General features: G+C 36.9%; 1 protein-coding gene across 3 annotated transcripts in view; it reads left to right on the forward strand.

Moving 5' to 3' along the window:
• Positions 1-25,286, forward strand: part of VCAN (versican) — a 110,282-nt gene that overhangs the window by 45,907 nt on the left and 39,089 nt on the right. Inside the window, exons 7-8 of one of the 3 annotated variants that reach the window (XM_001112269.4) lie at positions 1,552-4,512; positions 19,161-24,428. In XM_001112269.4, coding sequence (XP_001112269.3) covers positions 1,552-4,512; positions 19,161-24,428 — 8,229 coding nt within the window. The remainder of the gene's footprint in view (positions 1-1,551; positions 4,513-19,160; positions 24,429-25,286) is intronic. The other 2 variants (XM_015140359.3, XM_015140358.3) reach the window with 2 other exon arrangements.

Consider the following 25,286-nt stretch of genomic DNA (forward strand, 5'->3'; position numbering starts at 1 on the left):
GTATCATAATGTAAATAACCATCAAATGTTCATGATAAAATCAGTGAGGCTGAGCTTTAAAATGGTCTGGGGGAATGACCACAACTAATAACAGCTTGTGCCAGACAAAAAATAAGGAACCTGTTACAGCCCTAGTCTGATTTACAATAAAATCATATCCTTTTATGATTAAGTTTTTACAGATCAAGTGGAGCTAAAAGGTAGCCTGTTTTGTTTTTTTGAGGGCTCCTGTTCTGGAATTATGAAAAGTAAAAAAGAAGATACTATAGATACTATGGCTATTACATCTCTTTTCAGGGCAAACAAGCATTTACTCACAAAACTAGCTTTAAGTCCTATGGGATATAGCAAAACAGTAACTGCAGGTTTCTTCAGGACAGTTCTTTCGAGTTCAGTGGCAACTATTAATAGGTTTTTATTTTTAAAAATACTGATTTTTTTAATTAAAAAATAAAACAATCATTATATACTAGGCTGCTGCCTTTTCCCTGTGTTGAGAAAGAACCTTGTTTACAAACTGTTGCTTTTATACACAATTTAAATTTCTTTAAACAGGCCAGGCCATTCTCTGTAAATCTGGAGACATTCTAATGCAGCATTTTATGATGACAAGTTACTTTATATTGCCTGAGCCTGTTCTTACTGATGCTCAGGGTTGTTCTCAGTGATTTGTAATTACAGACCTAAAATACATTATGTGGGTACTTTATTTCCTGTTCTACATTTGTGTTTCAGGCTAAAGTAAGCCTGAAAACAAGATCCTTAGGAGATACAAACAGAGTGTGTAGAACATAGAACAAAATGTAGAACTACAATAAATGCCAACCAGCCTCTGCCAGGCACATTTTATAATTTATTAGAAACAAATCTATACCATGAAGTTGAAGGAAAGATGAAGACACATGTCCAACACCTGGGATCAAGTGAAGAGTGGTATTAAAAAGTTTTAATATCCTGTTTTTATGAAAGTCTCCACATTATGGACAATGTAATGGTTTATATGTAACTTGGACACATTTGATGTGGCTTTTTTGTTGTTTTGCAATCTGAGGCACACCCTCTCCCCTGAGATAATGCACAGCAACTTCAAAAGAAGGGAGTATGTGGAGAAAGCTAGAGGCAGGGTTCAGAAGCCTCCAGAAGAATAGTACTCAATTCTCCTGTGAGGCTTCAAATTGACACTGTAGTTTCTGGTAAATAAACAATCTACTGTATCCAAAATCTGCATTTATATTTTTGGGAGCTTTTCCTTATCTTGAAACTATATAATATTAATTTTCCTTAACTGATAACAGTCATGCATACTTTTAGGTAAAAGCAATGATAACCCTTATAACGTAAAACAACTGATCAATTTATGACTATTAAGTGTTCAATTATCTGTCCCTGGGTCAATTCCAGTATAGTTTTAAGACTCCTCTCCATCACAGAACATTTCCGGGTCACCCCAAAATACTCCCTGCAAAATACTCAGGAACACTTAACAAACACTGGGCATACAACTTTTTATTAGTGACTTATCTAATCAACTCTTTGAAATTATTTTTCTAGCTAAAGAGGCTACAACCATCGATTTGAGTATCCTCGCAGAAACTGCATCACCCAGTTTATCCAAAGAACCACAAATGGTTTCTGATAGAACTACACCAATCATCCCTTTAGTTGATGAATTACCTGTCATTCCAACAGAGTTCCCTCCCGTGGGAAATATTGTCGATTTTGAACAGAAAGCCACAGTCCAACCTCAGGCTGTCACAGATAGTTTAGCCACCAAATTACCCACACCTACTGGCAGTAGCAAGAAGCCTTGGGATATGGACGACTACTCACCTTCTGCTTCACGTCCTCTTGGAAAGCCAGACATATCAGAATTTAAGGACGAAGTGCTCCAAAGTACAACTGTCGTCTCTCATTATGCCACCGATTCATGGGATGGTGTCGTGGAAGATACACAAACACAAGAATCGGTTACACAGATTGAACAAATAGAAGTGGGTCCTTTGGTAACATCTATGGAAATTTTAAAGCACATTCCTTCCAAGGAATTCCCTGTAACTGAAACACCATTGGTAACTGGAAGAATGACCCTGGAATCCAAAACTGAAAAGAAAACGGTAAGCACTGTTTCTGAATTGGTAACCACAGGTCACTATGGATTCACCTTGGGAGAAGAGGATGATGAAGACAGAACACTTCCAGTTGGATCTGATGAGAGCACCTTGATCTTTGACCAAACGCCTGAAGTCGTTACAGTGTCAAAGACTTCAGAAGACACCACCGACACTCAGTTAGAGGACTTGGAGACAGTCTTAGCATCCACAACTGTTTTGCCTTTAATTATGCCTGACAATAATGGATCATCCATGGATGACTGGGAACAGAGAGAAACTAATGGTAGGATAACGGAAGATTTTTTTGGCAAATATCTGTCTACTACACCTTTTCCATCACAGCATCATACAGAAATAGAATTGTTTCCTTATTCTGGTGATAAAATATTAGTAGAGGGAATTTCCACAGTTATTTATCCTTCTCCACAAACAGAAATGACACATAGAAGAGAAAGAACAGAAACACTAATACCAGAGATGAGAACAGATACTTATACAGATGAAATACAAGAAGAGATCACTAAAAGCCCATTTATGGGAAAAACAGAAGAAGAAGACTTCTCTGGGATGAAACTCTCTACATCTCCCTCGGAGCCAATTCATGTTACAGAGTCTTCTGTGGAAATGACCAAGTCTTTTGATTTCCCAACATTGACAACAAAGTTAAGTGCTGAGCCAACAGAAGTAAGAGATATGGAGGAAGAATTTACAGCAACTCCAGGTACTATAAAATATGATGAAAATACTACAACAGTGCATTTGACCCATAGTACTTTAAGTGTTGAAGCGGCCACCATATCAAAATGGTCATGGGATGAAGATAATATAACATCCAAGCCTTTAGAATCTACAGAACCTTCAGCCTCTTCAAAATTGCCCCCTGCCTTACTCACAACTGTGGGGATGAATGGAAAGGATAAAGAAATCCCAAGTTTCACTGAAGATGGAGCAGATGAATTTACTCTTATTCCAGATAGTACTCAAAAGCAGTTAGAGGAGATTACTGATGAAGACATAGCAGTCCATGGAAAATTCACAATTAGATTTCAGCCAACTACATCAATTGGTATTGCAGAAAAGTCAACTTTGAGAGATTCTATAACTGAAGAAAAAGTTCCACCTATCACAAGCACTGAAGGCCGAGTTTATGCAACCATGGAAGGAAGTACTTTGGGTGAAGTAGAAGATGTGGACCTCTCTAAGTCAGTATCTACTGTTCCCCAACTTGCACACACTTCAGAGGCAGAAGGATTAGCATTTGTTAGTTATAGTAGCACCCAAGAGCCTACTACTTATGTAGACTCTTCCCATACCATTCCTCTTTCTGTAATTCCCAAGACAGACTGGGGAGTGTTAGTACCTTCTGTTCCATCAGAAGATGAAGTTCTAGGTGAACCCTCTCAAGACATACGTGTCATTGATCAGACTCACCTTGAAGTGACTATTTCTCCGGAAACTATAAGAACAACAAAACTCACAGAGGAAACAACTCAGGAAGAATTCCCTTGGAAAGAACAGACTGCAGAGAAACCAGTTCCTGCTCTCAGTTCTACAGCTTGGACTCCCAAGGAGGCAGTAACACCACTGGATGAACAAGAGGGTGATGGATCAGCATATACAGTCTCTGAAGACGAATTGTTGACAGGTTCTGAGAGCATCTCAGTTTTAGAAACAACTCCAGTTGGAAAAATTGATCACAGTGTGTCTTATCCACCAGGTGCTATAACTGAGCACAAAGTGAAAACGGTTGAAGTGGTAACACTAACACCAAGCATTGGGCCAAAAGTATCTATAAGTCCAGGGCCTGAACAAAAATATGAAACAGAAGGTAGTAGTACAACAGGATTTACATCATCTTTGAGTCCTTTTAGTACCCACGTTACCCAGCTTATGGAAGAAACCACTGCTGAGAAAATATCCCTAGAGGATATTGATTTAGGCTCAGGATTATTTGAAAAGCCCAAAGCCACAGAACTCATAGAATTTTCAACAATCAAAGCCACAGTTCCAAGTGATATTACCACTGCCTTCAGTTCAGTAGACAGACTTCACACAACTTCAGCACTCAAGCCAGCTTCCGCGATCACTAAGAAACCACCTCTCATCGACAGGGAACCTGGTGAAGAAACAACCAGTGACATGATAATCATTGGAGAATCAACATCTCATGTTCCTCCCACTACCCTTGAAGATATTGTAGCTAAGGAAACAGAAACCGATATTGATAGAGAGTATTTCACGACTTCAAGTCCTCCCACTACACAGCCAACAAGACCACCCACTGTGGAAGACAAAGAGGCCTTTGGACCTCAGGCACTTTCTACACCACAGCCCCCAGCAAGGACAAAATTCCACCCTGACATTAATGTTTATATTATTGAGGTCAGAGAAAACAAGACAGGTAAGTCTTTGCTTTCTAGACTGCCATTGAAGGCAATCCGCATTTTATCTTGAAAGTTACTTTTGGGAAAAAAAAATCAACATACCAAATGCTGCCATTAGAAGATAACTGGAGTGTGAAAAATAAATGTTTTAGCTTCATATATTTATACAAGAATTGGAAGAATATGTTAAACAATGTGGAAGAATGTTAGATACAATTTTATGTTAAAAGTCATAAGAAGCCCTGCTTTGTCATCTAATATAACCAAATCATCACTGTTACATCACTTCAGAACATGCAGAACAAAATGTTTTAATTTCAGTGTCTTTTCATACATTACTACTCAAGTGTAGCACTAGACTGTGTTAACATTCCATTGGTCTTTAACTATTAACCTTCAGTACTTACAATGTGGATGGCTAAAATGGTTTTGCATATCCCTAAGGTTAACAGAAAGATATTTGAAGGTTTGTTTTGGTTTTTCTTTTCCAGGATTTTACAGGTTTATTATATGGCTTGTGTGGTGGGTAATAGGTCTCTAATGTAAGTGTTATTTTAATGTAAATGCAACATATTCTTATGCTGTTGTTTTGGGGTATTATACTGTGGTTTTATCTATTTAGAGCAAATACAGCCTAGCTTAGTTGTAGGGAGTATTATAGTTTATTGTATTAAATATAATTTCAGAAGGTGGCTATGTATGCATTATCCTTGCTTCCTAAAAACCAGGCTGTAACGTTGTTTATTTTATGATTTAATTATTTTACCGCTAGGAATATTTGTGATGTCTTCTATTCCACTCAAATATTTTAGCTCTCTGACAGAACCCGTAAAAGCTCTTTGTTTACATTGATTAATACTTGCAGTTGTCATGATAAAATATGATTTATTGCTGTCTAAAGGTGAGACCCCACCATCTTTTACATTTGATGAGCTGAGTTGAGAATATATAGCAAATGCAGTTCAATAAATCAATTCAGGTTTGTCTCTTTCTAATTTAGAAATTAAGATCATGTTTTTTTGTTAATTTGCTATATTCTTATTTTCATAAAGAATTAAATGAATAAGTATTCATGTTTTTCTTGACCTGGCTCTGAGAAGACAGAATAGAAGAATTTTTTTTTTTTTTTTAAGCAGGGTTTCTATCTTGCTGTTGGAATATTCCCTTTCAAGTATCATTTTTCTGAAGACTGATGCTATCCTCATTAGAGTGCTCAGGAGTGCACCTATTGGAAACAAACAAGTAGCGTTATTGTCAAGTGTGTTTGCATGTTGTGCTGTTGGTGGAAACTTCATGGCTTCTATAGGTTTCTACTCTCCAGAATTTTCCGTGTGAAAACTTTCTTGTCAGTGAATAGTAGAGAAGAGAACACACCCACAGAATATTAAAATTAATCTCCACTTCCCAATATAGTTTCAAAAGGTTAGGATTTGATCATGATTTTCTTGCTAATGATATTGTTTCTTGGAAATCATAACATATTTCCTCTTTTCTACATCCTTTTCCATCTCTCGGAACTGGTGTAGGAAAGAGAAAATGAATTGCCAAGAAGTCGGAATGAGGATTGCGTTAGTAAGGCTGGAAAAGAGACAGGAGTATAACTATGAAAGAAAAAAAAAAAGTAAAGAGAAGCAAAAAGTAAATGACTACTAACACTTAGTTTCATAATTCAAACAAATACTTGAATGGATATGCAGATTGTTTTTCAATTGATATTATCCTGTTAGTGTAGATAATAAGTTGAGTTGAATAGTATAAAATCCAGTAAAAATGTTCTGCATTTAAAAACTCTTCTAAGTGGGAAACTGCCAGTTAAAGTTAGGATAGTCAAATTACAAAATGGAAAAAGTGAAACTTGATCTCTCTGAAAGAATTGGCAGTCATCAGAAAAAAAGAACTAAGTTATAAATGGTTACTGGAAATGGAGGGTCTGAGTAAGCTAAACCTGAAACAATTTATTACAAAGGTGTATATTTATAAGCGAATTGTGGACTTGATTCAGCTAGACCTGGGAGACATATATAGGTGTTTCTTCTCCTTACTTCTGCTTCTAAAATGTGGAACTATAATCCACCTTCAAATTAATTTTGTTTTGTATAATAATAATGGGTCAGAAAACTGTGCAATACTTGGTTACTTCCGTCAGGCAGAATTCTAATGTGAGAGTGTGTGTATGTGTGTACAGGGGAGGGGATGTATCTGTGGAATAATTACGTATCTACCTACCTACCTTCTTACCTACCTACCTACCTGTCATCATCTGTATTTTTATGTGTTCTGTATATGCTCTTCTCCTTAACTAAAAGCATTGTTTACTGTCTTCATAAGACAATGAAGTTTACTCACCTCTAACTGCTCACCTATACTAATATTATTTATTTTCTATGAGAAATTTTATCTTCCAACATTTTGAGCTTTGGCAAGGGAAAATCCTAAAGCAGATGTTCAATTAATGAGTTTCAAGGCAGGTGTATACCTTAATAAGGAAAAGTGCATATGTGCCTGGAGAACCAACCTTTTTGTGTATCAAGGCACACTTTTCCAGACTGGAAAGTCCTTGGTGCGTGTGTGAACTTGTATAAATCTATTCACAGGAATAGAATACACCTTTATATATACTGTATATCCAAGTAAGCAAAAATACCACCCATGCTATTCTAAACCCAGGCATTCAATAATTTTTTGCTGTACTCAGCGAGTCATATAAATCTTTTTTTTTTTTACTACTATGAAACAAAATATGCTACTCAGGACACACTTATGTTATACTTGCTCAAATGGATCTTAATAGCAACTTACGGTGCTGTTGCTAGAGGGCAACTGTAGTTAGCAGTTAAAAAAATCTGAAGGAACTTTTCAGCTCATAAAAGTTTTATGAGCTGAAAAATGCTATGGGGTGTGTTTAACAGTGGTTCAGGGGATACTGAAAACTTTACTCCTGTCTATTTCAGGAGTAATTTGCACACCTGCATTTTGAAAAATTATTGAAAGGCTTTCTTTGTGAACATGCATGAAGGCCAGAATTTGAAGGTGTAGGAAGAGTTTCTTCAACTCTAGACTTTTTTTTTTTAAAGAGCACTCCTCTAAATCATCTAAAATGTCACAAGGTAGTGGAACAGAACTGCGAATGTTTTTAAAAACTGACAAACAGGTATTTTTAAATCAAAGAATAATTTAGAAATGTATGGATATTAAATACCAACGTTATTATGCAAATGCTCATAGTTATAACCTTAAAATAGGCAGCTTATTACCTTTTTTAACAAACAAATTCATATATGCTACTTACTATGTGTCAGACCAGGTTGATGCTGTCTTGTTAGGTGTTCTTTTTCCTACTAGTTTTATAACTTATATCTACCCAAATGTATGTGTGCAGATGCAAAGCAATATTAAATTAAATGATAGAAAGATTAAGATGTTAGTAAAATTATTAGTGTAATGCTATTAAAGATTAATTAGATTTTGAGAAATATACAAAAAGCTAAAGACTTATTGTCTAAATATGGTGTTATGGAAAGGATAAAGAACAAGGAACATTGGCTCTGAGGGCAGGAGACATCTGGGCAGATACCAATATTTACATCATTGATTACAGAGTCATCACATTTTTTTTTTTGAGATGGAGTCTTGCTCTGTCACCCAGGCTGGAGTACAGTGGGGTGATCTCGGCTCATTGCAATCTCTGCCTTCTGGGTTCAAGCGATTCTCCTGCCTCAGCCTCCCAAGTAGCTGGGATTACAGGTGATCACCACTATGCCTGGCGAATTTTTGTATTTTTGGTAGGGACAGGGTTTCAGCATCTTGGCCTGGCTGGTCTTGAACTCCTGACCTCGTGATCCACCTGCCTTGGCCTCCCAAAGTGTTGGGATTACAGGCGTGAGCCACTGCACCCAGCCAAGTCATCACTTTTTAGAAGGTAATATTTATTTAAGATAGTCTCATATAATTTTTTAAATCACATATTTCCTATTTTTATAGAATTTTATAGAAAGTTTTAATTATAGAAAAATTATTTTCTGATTTGTTATTATGAGATCCAGGTCCTTTCTTCAAACAAAATGTTATCGAGAGCCCCCGTATCTTGAACAGACAAAAGAGTAGCTGTGTTGGTTAATGTTTTAGGGGGACATGGGGAGCCTCAATCCCTTGGGACCTCCTCCTCATCTCCTGTGGTGGTTTCTAAAATAACATGTACCTAGAACACAGCTAGAAAAAGAATGATATCTAGACAATTCAAAATAAAGCAAAAACAGTGACTCATTCCTGAGAGAATTATTAAAAGTAAAAATATTTCAAAAATTGGTCTGATTATCTATATCTTTATCTCATTATAATGATACACATTTAACATTTACCTTTGAATAGCACTATGCATGGTGCTGAATAAAACACATTAAACAAATATTGTTTCAATCTTATTGATGCCTATATGTCATCAAGATAATATATAATGGTATGTCAGAGTCTCACATGTATGTGCAAAACTAAGTCATCATCAAATTCACACTTCGGGTTTGATACTTTCAGACCGCTTTTTCTATATTTTATCATGTCTAAACCTCAAAGATAGTTTGTGAGACAACTAAGACAACTAGGGGAAGCAGATAGGCAAACGAAGGTACACTGAGCCTGACATTCTTGGCATTGGGTCTAGCAGCCCTGGCCCTCTTTGGAGCATTTTTGCTATAAAGTGATTCTCTCCCCTGATGAGCTCTGAGAAAACAACCACCCCCTGCCCAGTCGCTTAGGTACTGCCCTGTCTGTCAATTCCTGAAAGAGCAAACTCTGGGAAGACTGGTTTCTCATTGGCATTCTAGTGGTTTGTTAAGAATATATAATTTAGATTTGGTTGCTGCTAATATGGGGCACTATGCATGCTATTCAGATACCTGACATAGCAAGGAAAGTGCGTGCTGAAGTTGGTAGTATGTTATTCTGCAGTTCTGGGCAGCTTCTTTCCTGTAGAATTTTGGAGCACATCTCTGAAAGTGGATCGGTCTGGTGCCTGCACACTTCCGTGGTTCCTTTTCCTGAGCTCCAACTGTGGCTCTCTGCCAGAGAAGCACATTTTTCTGCAGAGAATTAGGATGGCTTCCCCCATCTCTCAAGGACTGTCCCTTTTCTAGAAAAGAATCAAGTTCCTCTTCTATTAGTCAAATAAAAGGGAGGAGAATGTTTGTCTTCCTTTCCTTTCTGTAGTGTTAAGAAAATAAAATGACCGTAATGATTCTAAATTATCAGTGAGCTTAACACTATACTATAGACCAAAGATTACCTTTTAAAAAAGTCCTTTGAGGTGAAATATTTTGTATATATAACAAATAGGTGCACATATAAACACACACATATAGAATCTCAATATTTTAACACCACTTTGAGTAGTTTTACTAACCCACTAACCTTGAGGAAAAAGTTAAGAAATTGAAAGTGTTTTCTTCAAAAGTTGAGGTTTAACAATAAAAGGCGTTACTTTGATAACCAAAAGGAACTTTATCTTCTTCCTAAAATGAAACAATGCCTATTTTGAAAATGGCACTTACAGTTACAATTTGCCATTATCAAAGCTACCTCTGAGGTAGGGACATTGTCTAAAACAAATACCACTTAGCATTTATTGGCAGTTACCTTGAGAGAGACCCATGCACCATCTTCCAGCAGAGCACAGTCAATCAAATCACCTTCAGGTAAAGCTATAGCATGTCTAGTCCTTTGACAGATATTAAAGGTGGTCATAAAAGAAACATAAACCATAGGCTGTGCTCCTAAGGCCTTTAAGTGCATATTGGCCAGATAACATTAACACAATCAAATACAATTGTCATACTAAAACATATAGTGACACAGTAGGTAGTATGGTATGACCAACTGTGAATGATAGGTGAGGTCAGAAAAGGAAGGAATCAATAATGGCAGGAAGTTACAGAATATTTCATGAGAAGGAGGAGACTTATGCCAGTCTCTGTTGGAGGGATAGATTACAATCCAATTAATGAGAGGCCAGTTATTAGCCAATTGCTTCCCAACTTAGGCTCACCAGTGGGGTTAAGGAGGCCCAAGTATAAACAGCTGTTTTTCTAAATAGAGCTTCTAAACAGCTTCTGAAGGAGGCCATGTCATCCCAGCGCTATTTGACATGGCCTGCTTCGAAAGCTGAGTACCTTCATAGGCTTCACGCAGAAACTAGTACAGTTTCTGGACACCAGAGTTATTCTCCCAGCTTCTTGAGGAAGGAGTGTTCTCATACTTTTCTGAGCTTCAGTGATTCATACATTTTGATAAGACAGCATGTTCTGTGGGTTAAGTACATTTACCTTTTCAGAATATATTCCCATGAAGTATCATGGTTCAGAATTACACACTTACAAAGTTAAATGGCGTAAAACTACTTTGTAAAAAGTGCTTACACTCTCTAAAAGGTGATTTAAAGGTTTATAACATCTCAATTCAAGTGAATACTGAATCAGTAGGATTATAGAGCAGGTGCTCTAAGTTAGGGAATCTGGAGTCAGTCTCTCCTTTGCTTACGTGCAATGTGGACCAAGGGATTTCTCAGTTTTTCTGTCAGAATTTTTAACATGGTAAAATGGCTATTACTATATGGAATGATATTTCCTAAACTTCAACACATACTCTTTCTCCAAATCACAGGGTTTATGAAACAAAGATACACACACACACACACACCACACACACACACATATACAGATAATATACAGATACATTTTTTCTAATTTATTTAACAGTCAAATAATGACAATATACTAACTACAGTAGAACTGGATTTTTTTGAAGTAGATTCTAGTTAATATTCTGAACCAACATGGAGATGTAGTTAGTTTGTTTGGTAGGATACATGGAAGAGGCAGTTAATGTGGTAGAAAGAGCCTTTGGAAAGAGACCTGGGTTCACTGTCAACATTGTTACAGGAGCCACTCTGTATCCACAATTCTGTGTCCTCTGATTTGACCAAACATGGATAGAGAATATTTGAAAAAAAAAAAAAAAAAGCACCACAATAACAAAGAACAATACAACAATAAAAAATAACACAAATAAAACCCCAACACACTGTAATAACTATACAGCATTTATATTGTATTAGGTATTATAAGTAATTTAGAGACAACTTAAAGTATATGTATATGAATGTATGTATAGGATTCCTGCAAATACCGTGTCATTCTATAGAAAGGACTTGAATACCATGGATTTTGGTATCATTGGGGGTCCTAGAACCAATCCCCCTTGGCTATTGAGGGATAACTCTATTTACAGTCTGTTTGGTCTTATATAAATTACTTAACCTGCACAGGCCTCAGTGGTTACATAATTAAAAATTTATAATAATACTACAACCTCACCACATTGCTTAAAGAAGGGGATCTCAGAGTGATTGCCACATGCAAGTCGCTGGGACAGGTATTTCACACATTTAATACTCCTTCAGTGACTAGAAAGCACCAAGCACAATGCCTGATACATAGTAATGACTTAGTACAAATTCATCCCCTATGGGCTTTAAAAATTATTTCATTTCCAACTTCTAAGTACAGGAAAATATAGACTGTTTTGTACTAAATAGGTAAAAGCCAAATGATCTTAAAATTCAAGATCATTTATGCCACAAGGAGCCAAGTATAATTGTACTTTAGTGTCTGCTTGACTGAAATAACTTCTTAAAATTTGAACCTGACATAGGTTGTGTTTTTTTGGGTGGTGCCATTTTGGGTGCAAATCAGAAGCAGCTGCAGCCCTTATTTAAAATTTAAATGTAGTATTGGCTCTATAGGACCTAAGAATAGAATTTATTAGCTTTTTGCTTTTTCTCAGGTGTGAAAGTTGGGCTTATGATTTTGATAACTACCAATTTAATTTTTTTCTCATAAAAATCATTTTACAAATTCTCGATACATTTCCCCAGGTATTGGGCCTAGCTTCTTGCATATTTATAGAATGGATGGACATTCCCTGCTGTCTTTTTGTTGTTGTCAAGGAAACCCCCAGTTCTCTACACAGGGATTACATTCTTCTTTCTTAATAGCTCTTAGATCGTTCATTTGTGCAATGAATAAAAAATGTATTCACAGGTCCAGACAGTGTTCAGAACTTTTTTGGTGGGTGAGGGGCGTAGCTAAGGGGAGAGACGTGCCTGGTGAGAGGAGCAATAGGAATAAAAGAAAAGGAAAAATAAATGCTTGCTGAGGTTCCATTTTAATGAGGTAAAGCTGAAAAATTTATGCTTTAAAAAAGACATTGCCTATTTTTGTCAGTTTAGAAAGTGTATAACATTACTTTTCATTGAGGCCAGTGTTTCATGTACAAAAATGTTAGTTATTAAGTGGCTTCATTAAGAGAATGGTTCCAAGAATGGGGCCCAGGTTGGTGGGAGTGGGATGGACGAGGGAGTAGTGATATGTTTTAGTAGAAACTATTTTCTCATTTCTATTGAAGTATTCTGAATTTTTTACAACCTAATTGAGGTGATATAAAATACGAAAATATTCCTTCATCCTGGGGCATCATGTGGACATCTGAGAATTCATTGATTACATTAAAAATGGTGTTCCTTAGAGAGAGTGCCAGTATTTAGACCTCTTGAGTATGAATCAGGAGGGAAACACACATCCATTGACAAGAAGATGGATATAATTATTTTTTAAGAGTGATTTGATCCTTTGGAGGAAAATAAATTCTGGTGAACCTTCTAAGTAACTGCTAGAATGATTGGGTAATGTATCCAGCTTTTGATTCTCCATAAATAATGTAAGTCTTAAAAAGGAGATTTTAAACTAGAAAAAAGGAATCTCTGGAGTGAGAGGAAAAGTTTGATTGTATTTCAGTATCTATGTCTATGAAAAGTTGATACACGGTGTCACTGTGTTATACCCAAACTTGCTTATACACATGTATAACCAGTACACAGTAAGTACCGTGACTGGCTTTTAGTGATTTTATCTTTTGACCTTGTAGTACAATCTCCCTGGTGTCTCACAAGGGTAGTTTACTAACTTTGGCCATGTGCTTCATACAGTAGGTTTCTGGAGGTTTTGTTTTTTCTAAGATGGGAAAGGGAAAAGGTAATGTATTTTTCTGGAGAGTATATTGGAATATAGTATAATCATCATTTTCACTATGCTGCACTTCGGGATGGCTGTCTATTGTATTTTTTAAATAAGAAAACAAAATCTTTTTGTTACACATTAAAATAAAATTCATTTTAATAAAGAAATGTGATCCGAATATACTCTGCTGAGTAGATTGGTATACATTTATATTTAATTAAAAACTCTTAAACTTAAATTGTAAAATTCCCCAAAGAGAACGTGAACTTTAACCAGCTGCCTATGCATCTTAGCAACTATGTTTTGTGTCTGGTAACAGTATGACTGGAAGACTTGTGCTCTGTCTACAAAACTTTCTTATGAAGTACTTAAAAATACTTGGTGAATAATTTGAGGTCAGCTAGCAATAAAGCTTTGTGTGAAATGTCATTAAAAAAGCCTATTAACTATGGTACTGGTATATTCAAGTCAAGCTGTTAAAATACATTCATATAAACATAGAAAAGATTATGCATACACTCTGTGGAGTTCTGTGGTTTGACTCTTGAAATCCAAATAAAAGTTATATTGCTTTTTGAGTAAAATTCTAGAATAGAGCAGTCTTTTATAAGACTAAGAGTTTCATCTAAGAGCTTGGAATGTCAATTACACCATTGGGTTGCTCTGTTCCTGTGAAATAGAGCAGATCACCATTTCAGAATGAGATACCTCCTCTCACAATAGCACAGGTGTACCCTCCACCCTCTTACTATACACCACAAAGAAACGTTTCTGGTTTACAATAATCTCTGTTGAGATTCTCTAATAACGTGTGTGGTGGGTGGAGGTGGTGACAGGAAATGGGGATGAAGAGGTAATTTCAGAGGAAGAATAAACTAAGGGGGCAAGTAGGATTTGGTAAGATGCAAGGGGTTAGTGACAGACATTTGGGTGACATGGCAGGGAAAAATTTATCTGCATATATTAATAATGATAGGTTTTATACCCCACCTCTCCCTGCTATGAGATGTTAAAAGTATGGGAAGAAATAAACTATACTGATAGAATAAAATTTCGATTGTATGTATAAGAAATGTCAGCAGAAAATTTTAACTTTAAAACCCTAGGTAATTAACATTTCTCTCTCCTTCAAACTGATATTAAGAAATCCAGCCAGGTGCAGTGGTACACACCTGTAATCCCAGCACTTTGGGAGGCTGAGGCAGGAGGATTGCTCAAACTCAAGAGTTTGAGGCTCCCTGTAATGGTACCCCTGCCATCCGGCCTGGGCGACAGATCAACACCCTGTCTAAAAGAAAAATTCAATAAAACCATTTGCAAGTTGTCACGACTTATTTAAAGAATAATAATGGTTGCTTAATTGTGAGACTATTACTTTCAGAAAAAGGAAAAAAATAATTTCAACTCCCATTTTGCATATTTTTTGAAATTACAGAATTCCTGTTTAGTAGACAGTTTTTTTTCTGGGGATCTAATATACGACATTAAGACTGTAGTTAATAAAATTGTATTGTATGAGGGATTTTGTTAAATAAGTAAATTTCAGTTGCTCTTCTCACAAAAAGATGGTATATATGTTAATCTGCTTCCTTTTACCATCTATATATATCCCATAACATCATATTGTAAACCTCAAATACACAATAGAGTTTATTTTAGAAAAAGAAAATTTCTATCATACTTATTAAATGATCATATTATTTTATTTATATGTAGATTTACTTCTCAATTACTTAATTTATTTTGATGTGCTGCCAGCTTCTTGATGAGAAACGTAAGATGAAACTGCATAATACGTTTCTGTTTTCTATCATTTTGAAGGCAAATCAGATCAAATTGTTGCGAGGTGGGTGGAGAAAGGAATCCTAACCTAAATTCAATGATTGGTACATTTGCAATAAGTACATTCAGGAAGTTTCCCATTAAAATAGGGGAAAAGAGTGTAGTAAGGCCAGTTCTCTAACTTACTGGCAGGAACATTTGTTTTAGAGAGAGAGAGAGAAGGAACGGGGCAAGAAGAGACTTGGAAAGTACACTTGGGTCTCTCTGAAGTTGACAAGAGAGTGTTTACCCTAGGGTCTGATACATAACAGGCACTTAATAGATTTTGAGAAATCAATTAGCGCCTGAAGAGATACTACATTCAGGGCATGCATGGTTGTGGTTGTAGTGAATTTCATTTTGTGTGCAAAAACCAATATGAAGCAATGCTGTGTTTGTGCAATGTATGCAAAGGTTCAGTCTCTGATATGCTTGTACTGCTGTGATTGAAACATTATCATATTTATTTAGGTTGGAAAATGGAATTTACTACATCAGACAGTTGGGTTTTTGGTGCAAAATTCCGGTATGATAGTCTAAAATGGCAAGGAAGTCCTTATAGATCTGTGAGCAATTGGAAGCGTTAGAGTTCTTGCTCTGAGTAGAATATGAACTAAAAGAATACTGTACTTTGTCAATTGGAGCTAAAATCAGAAACTATAAAGTGAATGCCATAGTCTTTAGTAGAATTAAGTATTCTTAATATGAGTTGATAGTTAGCTAAATTATTGTATAGTGCTGATTTACAATTAGAGTTCTTCTTTATTTTCTTTCCTGGAAAAACAAAACAAACAAACAAACAACAAAACATTTCAGTGAGCATTATGACCATCCATCAGTTTCTTACCATACTGACGTGACATGTTGGCATAACTTTGTGTCTTCTCTCTCTGCTTTTCTCCACCCCACTTTTTTTAGAGCCACGAACATACTTGACAGAACTTCCATCTGTAATTACTCAATAAGAAGATCATGAGATATGTCTGTATCAGTCTTATTTTTTTAAAGTAAAGAATTTACTTAGAAACCCAAGTAAATCTATAATAGGAATGAGTGTTTTTACCCTATTCTTGGCCTAGGAGTTTGTAAATATACAATATTGATCAGATATTTCCTTATTTATCCTTGTGTTTGGCTGGAGAAACCTAGCTGAATGGCTTGTTTTAACTTCATTATTTACAAAAGGGTACAAAATATGGTAGAGGTTCTTTATATGCTTGACACTGACCCATATTTCTTACTTAAAATCTTTTTTCTGTATTTAAATGAAAGTTATGGTGTCACCAAACAGGGTAAGTAAGAATTTAGTGTATCTGTGTCTAATATTTCTTAATCATCAATTCTAGTTTTATTTAAGTCTAATGAAGCAAAATAAAAGGGTTGCTTGCATGTGAAATGATAGTATGAGCAATTTAAGATATGCACATTTTTAAACTCCAGTTAAATCCCACGAAATCGTACTGAATAGTTTAACTGAGTCTGGCTTAATTCAACTATATTCAAATAGTTTTAGCAATGAGAGACTCCTGGCTTAGATAAAAATTGTTGATGTGAATATTTCAAGAGATTCTTTAGTACAGAAGGCATTTTAAATGCTGCCTCTCATATAGTTTAAACATTTTCTTCACATTCTTTTTTCATAGCATAAAGTTTACCTTCAATGCAAACTGTATTAAGAGGATGTTATCATCTGAATATTTTATGGTGTCCTGTTTTAAAACATATACACCATGGATACTATATATAAGATCAGAGTAACAACTTTAGTGACCTAATATTGAAGAAACCTAGTCTTTTTAATTATATATATTTTTAAATGACACGACATTTAATAATTTCCCTGCACTTGGCAATTACTAATAATTGCAACATCTGTGTCAGAAATAATTTGTATTCATTTTATGTTTTTATAATACACTAGAGTTATATATTTATCTCACTTCTCTTTGTGGTAGAAATATTTTCTCATTCATTTGAATATCCATGTGCTGTAGTTTGTGTAGTTAAAAAGCTGAATGTATAGAATGGAATGGAATAGAGAGATAAGAAATGAACTGTAGTGTGTAAAAGTTCAATAGGAAGGGTGTTTAGTTAGGGTAGGAATAACCCAGTCCTACACAGAAGTATTTTAGTGAAATAATTTAGTGAAGATGTGGTGGCATACAAAAGAGAGTTTTCTTTCTTGTTTCTATTAGAATAAAAGGGATAAATGTATATGTCTTCTGATTACATAAAAGTCTTATTGTCTGGGATTTTTAATTTAAAAAAAAATCAAGGAACTTCTGTGGAATTTGTCTTAGTAGTTCCTACACTTCTATATTTGTCTTGATTCATAAAATAGATTAGCATATAAGCAACACTGATTCCTCTTCAGTAGGGTTTTTTCTTCTCTGATGGAACAGCAAATGCTAGATATTGTTGCTTCTATACATAGAAGGAAATAGCTTCTTGCAACAGGAGCAATTCAGGAGAAAACAGTTGTTTTCTCCCCTTTAGATGATAGGGTGGGAAGCAGGGTTGGCTCCGTCATAATGGTTTCTCCTCAACACTTCTCGGGTTCAGCCTATGCATATGTGTTATGGATTGGGGATAGTTTGAAAACGAATTCTGCAGTATTGTTCCTATGGGCAAGGTGGTGAGTAGTGTGGAATTCTTTGTCTTCTTTATGGATCAGTACATCCACAGGCACATTTTCATACTGCCTTGTCACTAAAAGTAAGGCAGCTGCAGTGACAGGACCCTGTCCTGGGACAGTTGAATGCCTCGATCATGAGGCCTCAGAATTTCCTCTTTCCTAGTGCCCAAGACAAGGAGCTTTGCTGATGTATTTCTGATAGCAGAAAAGGCCATTGAGCTTAGTGGTTGGTACCATATGGTAATTTACAATCTAGGAAATATTCTGATGACATGTGCTTTTCGAAGAATGCTAGTTAGAATATTTAGATAGGAGTCCTGAACTTTCTTCAGAGAAGATGTTAAGAAGAAGAACTAAAATTGACCTAATCTGGGTCACATCCCATGAAGGATAAAGGTCTACAGGTGTGGAAGGCTCTTTCTGGTCCTTTCAGTGAGCTATTTCCAACAGAGCCCTCCTATCCAGAGCTTCCCACTCTTGTGCATGGGATGTGGTTAAGCTCTTGTCTCAGTGCCACAGTGGGTAGAGGATGCCATTGCAATATGAAAGGGCTATAAATAATACTCTCTTGTTTTTCTATAAAACAATCTGCTCTAGAACAGATTATAAAGGGGCCAGAAGGAATCTCTTCTCATTTTCTTATTGAATAGAGAGTGTATAAATATTCCCTTACATAAAGGACAATTACTTTTTCTATATAGATCATATATAGAAATAGGTCTATAGAAAAAGTAATTCTATATGATATGGCCTTGATTTTTAATTTTTAAATTGTTTTTATATGAAATAGTCTTAATTTTACTCTTTTTGCAGTTCACACAAAGATGAATTCCTGTACTTCAAGATTGCATTGTATATGTGATTCCTTGCTTCATTTTAAGGACTATGTCATTTTCTTAAATGCGTTGATGAGTGTTTATAACCTGTTTTAATAATGTTAAATTGAATTCATTTTTCTTATTGTTAATACAAAAACAGCAAATTTGAAGACTGAGAACCATATAAGAGGGTGATTGCACTTAATTATGAAAAGATTTGAATCCTCCTTTTTGTGTGTGAGTGTGACCAACCTTGCTATCAATTTCTTCTGTCATACACTGCCAAATTTTCTATTTAAGTATTGTGAAAACTCTGTTTTTTTCAGGTCGAATGAGTGATTTGAGTGTAATTGGTCATCCAATAGATTCAGAATCTAAAGAAGATGAACCTTGTAGTGAAGAAACAGATCCAGTGCATGATCTAATGGCTGAAATTTTACCTGAATTCCCTGACATAATTGAAATAGACCTATACCACAGTGAAGAAAATGAAGAAGAAGAAGAAGAAGAGTGTGCAAATGCTACTGATGTGACAACCACCCCGTCTGTACAGTACATAAATGGGAAGCATCTAGTTACCACTGTGCCCAAGGACCCAGAAGCTGCAGAAGCTAGGCGTGGCCAGTTTGAAAGTGTTGCACCTTCTCAAAATTTCTCGGACAGCTCTGAAAGTGATACTCGTCCATTTGTAATAGCTGAAACGGAATTGTCTACTGCTGTGCAACCTAATGGATCTACAGAAACAACTGAATCTCTTGAAATTACATGGAAGCCTGAGACTTACCCTGAAACATCAGAACATTTTTCAGGTGGTGAGCCTGATGTTTTCCCCACAGTCCCATTCCATGAGGAATTTGAAAGTGGAACAGCCATAAAGGGGGCAGAATCAGTCACAGAGAGAGTTACTGAAGTTGGTCATCAGGCACATGAACATATTGAAACCGTATCTCTGTTTCCTGAAGAGTCTTCAGGAGAGATTGCCATTGACCAAGAATCTCAGAAAATAGCCTTTGCAAGGCCTACAGAAGTAACATTTGGTGAAGAGGTAGAAAAAAGTACTTCTGTCACATACACTCCTACTGTAGTTCCAAGTTCTGCATCAGCATATGTTTCAGAGGAAAAAGCAGTTACCCTAATAGGAAATCTTTGGCCAGATGACCTGTTGTCTACCAAAGAAAGCTGGGTAGAAGCAACTCCTAGACAAGTTGTAGAGCTCTCAGGGAGTTCTTCAATTCCAGTTACAGAAGGCTCTGGAGAAGCAGAAGAAGATGAAGATACAATGTTCACCATTGTAACTGATTTATCACAGAGAAATACTACTGATACACTCATTACTTTAGACACTAGCAGGATAATCACAGAAAGCTTTTTTGAGGTTCCTGCAACCACCATTTATTCAGTTTCTGAACAACCTTCTGCAAAAGTGGTGCCTACCAAGTTTGTCAGTGAAACAGACACTTCTGAGTGGATTTCTAGTACCTCTGCTGAGGAAGAGAAAAGGAAGGAGGAGGAGGGAACTACAGGTACGGCTTCCACAGTTGAGGTATATTCACCTACACAGAGATCGGATCAATTAATTTTACCCTCTGAATTAGAAAGTTCAAATGTAGTTGTATCTAATGATTCAGGTACCAGGAAAAGTTTTATGTCCTTGACAACACCAACACAGTCTGAAAGGGAAATGACAGATTCTACTCTTGTCTTTACAGAAACAAATACATTAGAAAATTTGGAGGCACAGACCACTGAGCACAGCAGTATCCATCAACCTGGGGTTCAGGAAGGGCTGACCACTCTCCCAGGTAGTCCTGCCTCTCTCTTTATGGAGCAGGGCTCTGGAGAAGCTGCTGCTGACCCAGAAACCACCACTGTTTCTTCATTTTCATTAAATTTAGAGTATGAAATTCAAGCCAAAAAGGAAGCAGCTGGCACTTGGTCTCCATATGTGGAAACTACATTCTCCACTGAGCCAACAGGACTGGTTATGAGTACAGTAATGGACAGAGAAGTTGCTGAAAATATAAGCCAAACATCCAGGGAAATATTGATTTCAGAACGATTAGGAGAACCAAATCATGGGGCAGAAATAAGGGGCTTTTCCACAGGTTTTCCTTTGGAGGAGGATTTCAGTGGTGACTTTAAAGAATATTCAACAGTGTCTCATCCCATAGCAAAAGAAGAAACAGTAATGATGGAAGGCTCTGGAGATGCAGCATTTAGGGATACCCAGACTTCACCATCTACAGTACTTACTTCAGTTCACATCAGTCACATATCTGACTCAGAAGGACCCAGTAGCACCATGGTCAGCACTTCAGCCTTCCCCTGGGAAGAGTTTACATCCTCAGCTGAGGGCTCAGGTGAGCAACTGGTCATAGTCAGCAGCTCTGTTGATCCAGTGCTTCCCAGTGCTATTGGAAGGTTTTCTGGTACAGCTTCCTCCATTATTGACGAAGGATTGGGAGAAGTGGATACTGTCAATGAAATTGATAGAAGATCCACCATTTTACCAACAGCAGAAGTGGAAGGTACGAAAGCTCCGGTAGAAAAGGAGGAAGTAAAGGTCAGTGGCACAATTTCAACAAACTTTCCCCAAACTATGGAGCCAGCCAAATTATGGTCTAGGCAAGAAGTCAACCCTGAAAGACAAGAAATTGAAAGTGAAACAACATCAGAGGAACAAATTCAAGAAGAAAAGTCTTTTGAATCCCCCCAAAACTCTCCTGCAACAGAACAAACAATCTTTGATTCACAGACATTTACTGAAACTGAACTCAAAACCACAGGTTATTCTGTACTAACGACAAAGAAAACTTACAGCGATGATAAAGAAATGGAGGAGGAAGGCACTTCCTTAGCTAACATGTCTACTCCAGATCCAGTTGCAAATGGCATGGAATCTTTTACAACTCTCCCTGAAGCTACTGAAAAGTCACATTTTTTCTTAGCTACTGCCTTAGTGACTGAATCTATACCAGCTGAACATGTAGTCACAGATTCACCAATCAAAGAGGAAGAAAGTACAAAACATTTTCCCAAAGGCATGAGACCAACAATTCAAGAGTTAGATACTGAGCTCTTATTCTCTGGACTGGGATCAGGAGAAGAAGTTTTACCTACTCTACCAACAAAGTCAGTGAATTTTACTGAAGTGGAACAGATTAGGAACACATTCTATCCCCACAGTTCTCAAGTGGAAAGTACCTCAAGTGACAAAACTGAAGACTCTAACAGAATGGAAAATGTGGCAAAAGAAGTTGGACCACTCGTGTCTCAAACAGACATCTTTGAAGGTAATGAGTCAGTAACCAGCACAACTTTAATAGAAATTTTAAGTGACCCTGGAGCAGAAGGACCCACGGTGGCACCTCTCCCTTTCTCCGCGAACATCGGACATCCGCAAAATCAGACTCTCAGATGGGCAGAAGAAATCCAGACTAGTAGACCACAAACCATAACTGAACAAGACTCTAACAAGAATTCTTCAACAGCAGAAATTAACGAAACAACAACCTCATCCACTGATTTTCTGGCTAGAGTTTATGGGTTTGAAATGGCCAAAGAATTTGTTACATCAGCACCAAAACCATCTGATATGTTTTATGAACCTTCTGGAGAAGGATCTGGAGAAGCGGATATTGTTGATTCATTTCACACTTCTGCAACTACTCAGGCAACCACACAAGAAAGCAGCACCACGTTCGTTTCTGATGGGTCCCTGGAAAAACATCCTGAGGTGCCAAGCACTAAAGCTGTTACTGCTGATGGATTCCCAACAATTTCAGCGATGCTGCCTTTTCATTCAGAGCAGAACAAAAGCTCCCCTGATCCAACTAGCACACTGTCAAATACAGTGTCATATGAGAGGTCCACAGACGGTAGTTTCCAAGACCATTTCAGGGAATTCGAGGATTCCACCTTAAAACCTAACAGAAAAAAACCCACCGAAAATATTATTATAGACCTGGACAAAGAGGACAAGGATTTAATATTGACAATTACAGAGAGTACCATCCTTGAAATTCTACCTGAGCTGACATCAGATAAAAATACTATCATAGATATTGATCATACTAAACCTGTATATGAAGATATTCTTGGAATGCAAACAGATATAGATCCAGAGGTACCATCAGAACCACATGACAGTAATGATGAAAGTAATGATTACAGCACTCAAGTTCAAGAGACCTATGAGGCAGCTGTCAACCGTTCTTTAACGGAGGAAACATTTGAAGGCTCTGGTGATGTTCTTCTGGCTAGCTACACTCAGGCAACACATGATGAATCAATGACTTATGAAGATAGAAGCCAACTAGATCACATGGACTTTAACTTCACAACTGGGATCCCTGCTCCTAGCACAGAAACAGAACTAGACATTTTACTTCCCACGGCAACATCTCTGCCAATTTCTCGTAAGTCTGCCACAGTTATTCCAGAGACTGAAGAAATAAAAGCTGAAGCAAAAGCCCTGGATGACATGTTTGAATCAAGCACCTTGTCTGATGGTCAAGCTATTGCAGACCAAAGTGAAATAATACCAACATTGGGCCAATTTGAAAGGACCCAGGAGGAGTATGAAGACAAAAAACATGCGGGTCCTTCTTTTCAGCCAGAATTCTCTTCAGGAGTAGAGGAGGCATTAGTAGATCATACTCCCTATCTAAGTATTGCTACTACCCACCTTGTGGATGAGAGTTTAACAGAGGTGCCTAATGTGATGGAAGGATCCAATGCCCCATACTACACGGATACAACATTAGCAGTTTCAGCATTTGCAAAGTTGTCTTCTCAGACACCGTCATCTCCGCTCACTATCTACTCAGGCAGTGAAGCCTCTGGACACCCAGAGATCCCCCAGCCCAGTGCTCTGCCAGGAGTAGATGTCGGCTCATCTGTAATGTCTCCAGAGGATTCTTTTAAGGAAATTCATGTAAATATTGAAGCGACTTTCAAACCATCAAGTGAGGAATACCTTCACATAACTGAACCTCCCTCTATATCTCCTGACACAAAATTAGAACCTTCAGAAGAGGATGGTAAGCCTGAGTTATTAGAAGAAACGGAAGCTTCTCCCACAGAATTTATTGCTGTGGAAGGAACTGAGATTCTCCAAGATTTCCAAAACAAAACCGATGGTCAAGTTTCTGGAGAAGCAATCAAGATGTTTCCCACCATTAAAACAACCGAAGCTGGAACTGTTATTACAACTGCCAATGAAATTAAATTAGAAGGTGCTACACAGTGGCCACACTCTACTTCTGCTTCTGCCACTTATGGGATCGAGGCAGGTGTGATGCCTTGGCTGAGTCCACAGACTTCTGAGAGGCCCACGCTTTCTTCTTCTCCAGATATAAATCCTGAAACTCAAGCAGCTTTAATCAGAGGGCAGGATTCCACAGTAGCAGCATCAGAACAGCAAGTGACAGCGAGAATTCTTGATTCCAATAATCAGGCAACTGTAAGCCCGGTGGAATTTAATACTGAGGTTGCAACACCACCATTTTCCCTTCTGGAAACTTCTAATGAAACAGATTTCCTGCTTGGCATTAATGAAGAGTCAGTGGAAGGCACGGCAATCTATCTACCAGGTAAGATCACAACATTGATAAATCTGTTTTCAAACCTGGAAACAGTCCCTTGGTGCTAATATTTATATGTATATAATTTTTATTGTGATGTTAAATCAATGGAGAGTTTCATGTTATTCACATAACAGCAGGCCAGGCCACAGTACTGAATTCATAATGAGATGAAATGACAGTAAGTATAGATTAGTTTTGGACGTTAAAGTAGACTTTGTATTTTACTGGGTTTTAGAAATAATATACAATTACAACATGGAAAAGATGAAATTATTAATGTTATAAAAATTCAATTTGTTTTTACTCACTACTAGAGTATTGCTTTGTCATATGTCTCATAGTTATACATTTTAGGTTTAAAAGTAGATAAAAAGTCCTATTTTTAAAAACCCTCTCATTGATGGATGCTATTGGTGCAGTATCAAAATCTGTCAGGCCTTTAACATTTGAGAGTAGTAAATAGCTCTAATAACTATTTCAGAGTTTGTGCAGTATCAATATCAGCTCATACTTGTATGCAATGTCTTTGTTTAAGACAGTTTACATAATGCATCAAACACAGTGCCTACCAGTAGTGAGTAGTCATTTATTATATAAACATATTGCCTATTGAGAGAAGTTTTCTGTTTATTTAGTGAATGTATGGAAAGCATGAATTTGATACTGATTCATATAAGCCATCTCTTCTGATTGTCACAAAAAGGCTATATAAGCCCTATGTGAAAGAGTAAGAGGTGAAGATTCAGAGAGGTTCGGTAACTTGCCCAAGGTGGCACAGCCACCTTGTGGTAAAAGTAGGATTTGAACCCAGCTTAGCTCTACTCTAAAGTCCATAGTCCTTTCACTGCTCTTTGCTGGTTTCAG

The sequence above is a fragment of the Macaca mulatta genome, chromosome 6, assembly GCF_049350105.2.
Source record: "Macaca mulatta isolate MMU2019108-1 chromosome 6, T2T-MMU8v2.0, whole genome shotgun sequence".
Classification (NCBI taxonomy): domain Eukaryota; kingdom Metazoa; phylum Chordata; class Mammalia; order Primates; family Cercopithecidae; genus Macaca; species Macaca mulatta.